At 44.9% G+C, this 7,804-nt stretch overlaps 1 protein-coding gene across 1 annotated transcript in view; it reads right to left on the bottom strand.

Annotated features, from left to right (window-relative positions):
- The window catches only part of GLDN (gliomedin), a 66,548-nt gene that overhangs the window by 26,964 nt on the left and 31,780 nt on the right, over positions 1-7,804 (bottom strand). Inside the window, exon 2 of the mRNA XM_003784356.2 lies at positions 2,919-2,970. Coding sequence (XP_003784404.1) covers positions 2,919-2,970 — 52 coding nt within the window. The remainder of the gene's footprint in view (positions 1-2,918; positions 2,971-7,804) is intronic.

Genomic DNA, 7,804 nt, shown 5'->3' with positions numbered 1-7,804 from the left:
AAAAAAAAAAAAAAAAAAAAAAGAAAGAAATCTAAAATTGGCCCATGATGCCCCTAGTTTTGTGACCCTGAGGTCTGTGAATGGCCAAGTACAGTAAACACCTGTCAGTTTGCAGAGAGAAATGTCAATTCCAATCAGAAGTAGAACACTAGGAAAGACATGCGCCCGTGCTCAGCAGCAGCCATGACCCACTACTGACATTGGCCTAGGTACAGGATGTGAGAGGAGTGACAGATGCTATCACAGGGTTAGTGTCACTTGGCTGCAGAGACAATGGGTGCTATAGATTTGAAGCATGTCTGCCCCAACAGAGCTCAGCAACGGGATGGTTTAGACTTTTCCAACAAGTTCACACATAGAAAACACAGTAAGTGAAGAATAACCCAAGAACATGCCATCTTTAAGACACAGGTTCTTCCAGAAGAGATGCTTCCAAGGTCCCAAGGACATCTTGGCTTGATAAAACCGTACTAGCAGAAACACCTAACAGCTCTGGCTAGGGAATTACCCTCACTATTCACCTGAGAGGTCACAAGCCTCGCAAAATCACACAGCATCTGTTCTGGTTGCCATAGCAACCATAGCAAGATGTCGTGGTCACGGCTGGACCAGCTTCAAGTTATGAGCACCTGCTTTTTCACAGATGAATCCAGCGTAAGCTGGAAACTATTCCGGGGTCCCAAGCCCAGGTTCTGCCGTGGGGACTCGTCCTGCCAGGTATCCTCTCAGGGCTCTAGACCAAGGCTCTCTGCCCACTCCCTGGAGTTGCCTAGTTCAGCCCTGGGTGCCCTCACATCCCTCCCATTGTCCTCTGCCCCCACCCCCAATCCAGACAGTGTGGTTTACCCCCGGGCATCTTCTCTCTTTGCAACTTATACTTTTCACACCTAATTTTAAAGAACTTTCTGTGTCAAAAGAGGCCCAATTTCAAGCTGGCAAGAAAGGAGAAGGCTCTGACTTTTGAAAAGCATTCTGAGGTGCCAAAGAAAAACCTACTCAACCCATTTCCAGCGTGGATCCCCCACTCCCCAGCTCCCAGCCAGCCTCCCCTAAGTGGTCTCAATAGCTCCATCCCACGCATTCACTGTTCAGCCTGGCTCTCAGGTCTATGACTATAAAAATCAAAAAAGGAAGAGGCTTTTCCTGTGCCTCTCGACAGGCTTTTGTGCCTGTAATTCCATCTATTCATTTCTCAAGCACTCATTACTGTCACACGTAACTCTGAAAAGGGGCTTCCAGAGATGGAAGAAAGATGCTTAAGCCACAAGAGTTTCGGAATAAAGGACCAAGCTGTTCTGAAGATATTTAATTTTCCGAGAGGGCTGACATATAACTTGATTCATTCAATTAGCGTTTCCCAAGAAGCCACAGGATTATAGTTTTTCTCTTTGAGGCCAAAATAAGTAGATGGGAGTCAGACTTGGATTTGCAGTTCCTGAGGGAAGCTTCTTTCTTACCAGGTCACCATCTCTGTTCACACACTCACATAAACCACTGGTTTAGTCATTCAGCAAACTTAGTTTGTGCTTCTAATGTGGCAGGTGATGAAAGCGACTGAGGAGAAAACTGCCCGTAAGGGCTGGGTTTCTCACAATCGGATACCTGCTGTCTAGGGTTCCTCAACCCTGTAAGGCTCTAACAGGGCCTGGGGCCGTGAACTCAGAGGCCTCAAAGCCTTGTGGTTGTGTATTAAAGTCCAGGGAACACTGCCAACACTCCCCAATATGCAGTCAGGCCTCGGAAACTATTGCTTTCCCAATGACAGATTCAACCAACTGAGGATGGAAAACATTTTTTGAAAATCAAAAACATTAAAAAAAAATACAGTAACGTAAATAAGAAAATAATACGTGGCATATACATTGAATTAGGTCTTCCAAGTAGTCTAAAGATGATTTAAAGTATATAGGTGGATGTGCATAGGTTAAAGGCAAATACTATACCATTTTATGTAAGAGACTTGAGCACCCACGGATTTGGGGATAATTGGGGGTCCTGGCACCAATCCCTCATGGATACGAAGGGACAACTGCACTGTTTTAATGTGAAAATAATTTCCCCAGTTCCCTCAGAATGCTGCACCTCCTTTGGTGCAGCAGGAAAGGCAGTGTCTGAAATCAGGGTCTGTAGGCTCATCCATGGCCTGGCCAGAGCCTTCCTTGGCTTGGGAGCCAATGATGAGTGACCACTAGGGGACCTATGTTTTCTCTCAACCCCAGCTTCTGAAGGCATCTTCCCCCAGGTAAGATGCTGGACTCTGTCAGACCCAGGTATGGGGTAATCATCTCAAAGCCATGCTCCTCCTTGTTTTCCCATCCAGCAGCCATTCCTCGTCCCAAGGTCAGTCTCCTTCCCCCCCTGTCTGTGCGTCCCTGATGTGTATCCTGGTCAGTCTCCTTCCCCCTGTCTGTGTGTCTCTGATCCATCAAGTGGAGGGAGCAGGGTGAGACCAACATCCATGAGAACATGGTCTGCACCGTGCAGAAGTCTTTTCATAAAAAGCATCTTCTGGCTTGCTTATCTTCCTGTTTGTGCCACATAGATGATGTGGGGAAATAACTCTTCCTGATAAGAGAACTCTACCACTTAGCAAGGTCTTTTCCCTTCTTTCTTTTCCTCTTTTAAAACTAATGGGAATAAGAAAAATATCTATGGCCCCGGTTCAAGGTACCATACGTTTCTAATTAAAACACACCCTCGTTATTTTCCATGGCTATATTTCTATGACAATATTGAAATATTATTATTTTCCACAATTATATTACAATTGGTTTTTAGCTCATTAAAAACATCTCGTAAAATAAACCCACATGTATTTTTAGAACACAAAGTGTCCCTAGGTGTTGCTTCTACCTCTGGCCCTTTGGCTGGCACACGTGGTGGCTGTGTGAGTGCTCTGGGTCGTGGTGGCAGCCTACCTGTCAAGCAGATGCCCTTGGTGCTGTTGCACAGGTCCACCATCACTCGGACCTGCAGGGGAGACAGGATGATCAGGGACAGTCAGCAGGCAGTGAGCCCTGGCTGGCCCTTTAGTCAGACAAGCAGAGAACAATCACCCCACCCCCACCCCCACCAGTGTTGAGATGTCTAAAGGGCTCAATCTGTGGGCCTGAATAAAAAGGGGTGGTGAGTTTAGGGGTTAGGAATGAGCACTGACTAACTGGGCAAGCAGGGATGAGGTGCTTGACCTCGTGACAATTTGGCCTCCTTCTCTGCAGATGTAAATAATGTAAGCACCACCTAGAGGGCTGACCTGCTCAGTACCTGGCATGTGGAGACAGTCACTAGATGGTAATGGCCCTATGGAGGCTGCCTATTCCCCCTGGATGACCACTTGGGGTGGGACGTCACCAAAATGCAGTGTTAGCCTGACACCCGGTCTGCCCACACCCATGGTAGCCCCCTTCCCATTCTCCACACTGCTTCCAGTGAGCTTCACAAAACCCAAATTTGATCGTGTGAAGTCCATAGGCTGGTACTGGAAGATCTCTAAGGTACACGAAAAGATACACAGTATAGGGCAGCATGTGGAACATGTTTTTATTCATGTGAAATTGTGATGCACACAAACACTTCCATATGCCTCTCTCTTGCTGCCCTTTTAAAATCCTTTGTTTTTGTCTTTCTGGAATATTTCTGGAGACAGATCTAAAAAACCTCCAATGAAGAGGCACGGGGGGCTGGGGCAGAAAGGAGCTGGACTAAGCATGATGCGCCCTTTCTTTTGTTTAAAATTTTCACTGATTGCTCTTTCAATTAAACTATTATTAAAAAGTACATGTTTTGCTTTGAGGGAAAACATGATTTTATCTTCTATCTAGGTTTATTCCATTTGCTAGGCGATCCAGAGGAAAACTCATACTCGATTCACTTTTTGTTAAGTATGTCAACAGGTATTTATTGGTTGCTTAGAAATTGATCATGAAATATACATATCACAAATATATAAAATGTTTACAAGCAATTTAATCGTCAATAATATGACAAACCCATACATACATATCCTAGCTTAAGAAATTTGCCAATTCCTTGGAAACATTCTGGGTGCCACCCCCAAGAGCTCCCTGAGATAAAGTGTCCTGGGAAGTATCACTCTCGCTATCACACAGATAATAGAGGCTTGAGGAGATGACGTCATTCACTCAAGCTCACACAGCTTGTTGGTGGAAGAGGTGGGTTAACTGATTCCGGGTCTACTGCTCTTACCCTTATGGCTCGGATGATTATCTTAATGTAACCAGACAGAAAAAATTATGATTCATTGTGTTTAGTCATTTTCATAAATGAATGTAATCAGCTGCACTGTGAACAAAATTTATTGTCTTAAAAAAAATGTGTAATTGCCCATTGAGAGAACAAGAAAAGACTTGACAATGGCTTCATTTGCTGCCTGGGGGATCACGGCAGAAGGAGTCGTTTGAAACAACAGAAGCATCAGGAGGGAAAATCAGCCTTTCTCTTTGCAACTCGTCACTGATCTGGGCCAGGAGAAGCTTCTGTAAAAACTATGAAGGAGTTTTCATTTCCTCACCTTTGCTTTCATTTGTAGGCTAAAGGTTAATTTAGATATTTACCAGTAAATTACATCAATCTTCTCTCAGGAATAGTCTTTTAACAAACTTGGGCTACATAAGAATGTATTGAGATGAGTGAAGAGCTGGCAACAAAGGGTCCACATTTGGTGCGGCTAAGCAAGTTTGTCACCCAAGTGAGCGAAGCCAAGCTGATCCTGGATGAGGCCTCCAGGCAACTGCAGCTTCTCTGGAGAGTCTCACTTCCCACAGATGGCCAGTGTGACCTTCACTGCGGGCAGATTGGAGAATTGAAAGCAGAGATCACCAAACTGCACAAAAAACTGTCTGAACAAGAAAAGAAGTTGCAAAACACTGTGCAGCTTTTGCAGCTGAGCAAACACCAGGAGAAAGTCATCTTTGATCAGTTGGTCGTAACCCATAAAATTCTTCGGAAGGCCAGAGGAAACCTGGAGCTTAGGCCCGGGGGCCCCCATCCAGGAACATCCAGCCCCAGCAGACCAAACTCCTGGGGAGAACTTGCAGCCAATAAAGCTCGTGGTCCCCCACTCTACCCCCCCCCCCAAAAAAGAAGTGTGGCCATGAAGTCAGAAACTACTTTTTCCTGATCATAATGAAAATGAATTCTGTTATAGCAGCACAAAACAGACTAAAACACGCTGTCTCTAGAACTGTGCCCAGTTCCAGGCCCAGAACTTCTGCTCAAGGAAGTCCTTCAAGTGGGAAAGCACATCAATGGTCTCCAGGGGAGAATTTTCCCTGAGAGAAGGAGACAATGAATTGCAGAGGGTTTATGAAATGAGAATCGGGTGGTGCTGGGAAGAGGTGAGCCAGGCATAGCATAAGGTCTGTGACAGTGGTCGGAGGCCCTCCCAGCCCAGTCATGCCAGCATGGATGACATATTTTGTGGGAATAGTGGCTATCGCCCTGAATGTAAAATAAAGAACAGTGCCTGAGAGCTCAGGCTTAGTACACCTTTGGTCATAGCATCACTGAAAAGGTAGAACTCTCTGCCTAGAAGGAATACTGGAGCCCATGAGGTTCACCTCCCCGGTGGAAAGATCAATGCAGCAATGGACAGGGACAATCACGTCGTGTGGGGGCACGTTTTCAGCACTGCCAACATGTAAGAGTGGCCCTGGTTTGAATGCCCTCCTCCCAAATTCATGTTGAAGCTTAGTATCCAACGTGGCAGTATTGAGAAGAGGGTTCTTTTAAGAGTGACTTAATGGGCATTCGTGGATTAATGGGCCAGCACAGGAGGGGACTGGTGGTCTTATATGAAGAGGAAGAGAGACCTGAGCTAGCACACTAGCCCCCTCCTCATCAGGCGCAGCCCCTTGACCTTGGGCTTGTTAGCCTCCATAACTGTAAGAAATAAATTCCCAGCTGTCACCATTTTGGGTGGAGTTGAAGAACATTCTCCTTAGTAAAGTATCACAAGAACGGAAAAGCAAGTATCCAATGTGTTCAATACTAATATGAAACCAGTACATCAGTGATTTTCAGCCACTGTGCTGTGAGAGAATCTTAAGGGTGCCGTGAAATTTTTTGAGGCCATTAATGGAATTATTTTCCAAAGAAGTTCAAAGCACAAAGCATATTCCTTTTTTACTCATTTTTTTTGATCAACATAATTTAAGTGTGCCATGGAAGTTCAACTATAGGTTTAAGTGCGCCGTGAGATAAAAAAGGGTGAAAAATACCATGGTAGATGAACAACTAGACACCCACACAGGAGGAAAACACAATTAAATCCAAGAGGTGAGGAGAGGGAAGACGGGAGAGGGAAGACGGGAGAGGGAAGACGGGAGAGGGACTGGTGTGTTCTCACCCAATGGGCACAATGTAGGTAGGGGTATATGGGACACCTCCTTGGGGAAGGACTCAACTACAATTGGACTTTACCTAACACACGCAAACAATGAAACTTAATCATTTGTATCCTTATATTAATCTGAAATTTTGAAAAATAAGTTAAACATATTAAAAAGGATGAGGTAGATCTGTTTGTATGGTCTGGAACCTCCAACTCTTGGGCATTCTCTTGCCTCAGCCTCCCAGGTAGCTGGGACTACACGTGCTGGCCACAATGCCTTGCTATTTTTTTTTTTTGCAGTTTGGCTGGGGCCAGGTTCAAACCCACCACCCTCAGTATATGGGGCCAGCACCCTTCTCACTGAGCCACAGGCGCCGCCCATAACTTTTTGATCAAAAAAGAATATCTAGATATGTCTGCATAAGCACAGAGAAAAGCCGAGAGGGTCAGGAACCAAACCATCCAAGAGATTTTTGTTTTATCCCCTGGAGACTGAGACTCAGGGGAGGAGAAGTCAAAGACCGAAAATAAAAGATTGTTCCGAAACATGAAATGAAAGGAAATGGAGTCCAGGTTCTGTGTGGGCAACAGCGGCCTTTATTCCCACCCGGGTGTGGGTGAGCGGAGTTCCAGAAGGAAGTCAGCACGTGGGTTAAGGTGGATGGAGGTTTTAAAGGTCAGATGGGTAGGGACTGGCACATCCCTTTCCCCTGGGTGGGACATTCTATGCATCCATTTCTTCCTGGGCGGGGTGGTTCTGTTTTGGCAGGTCCTCCATTTATTTGACTCTCTCAGGGGAGAAAAGAAAGATTTTTTTTTCCCTATTTCGTAGTTTATGTAACTGTAAAAGATATGATCACGTATGATTTTTACTTTGCTGTGTTTTTAATAATTCAGAGAGAATAAGAGCATGTGAGTGGTATATAAACCCAAATATCACACCCTCACGATTACTCACAACATTTGAAATAACTTGGACAGATCTCTGTTGTTTCTAGACAAATAAACAGAATGAACTAGCCCAGTTGCCTAGTCCCATGATTTTCAAATTGTTCATTAGCCATAAGACTTTTCTTTTCCCCCAAATAAATTACCAATCCCCCCAAATGTAAAACAAATAAAAAGGCAGCTGCCTGTGGTGAATGGGTGAGATTGACTTCAGTTACTTATCTGTAAAATAAGTGGGTTGGATTAGATGGATGATTTTCAAACTCTGCTCCCAGGGGAGGCTGGGGGATGGGGTGTGGGAGGAAACACTCGGAGGCCTGGAATAAGGGAGGAGGGATGAGAACAAGTGGAGCAGCTCACCTCCCTGGCTTCCCCATCATCTCTTTTTTCATCCTGCCTAGCCTTTGTAAAAGGAATCATCTGAATGATTCATGGATTTTTGCTTTAGTTTCCTTTGCATATGAACAGTATGTTAAAACTTTTACTAATAAATGTGTTAATGAA

Source organism: Otolemur garnettii, unplaced genomic scaffold (assembly GCF_000181295.1).
Source record: "Otolemur garnettii isolate 467f Iridium unplaced genomic scaffold, OtoGar3 scaffold00011, whole genome shotgun sequence".
NCBI lineage: Eukaryota > Metazoa > Chordata > Mammalia > Primates > Galagidae > Otolemur > Otolemur garnettii.
Note: the sequence above shows the minus strand (reverse complement) of the source record. Positions and strands in the feature narration are given on the sequence as shown.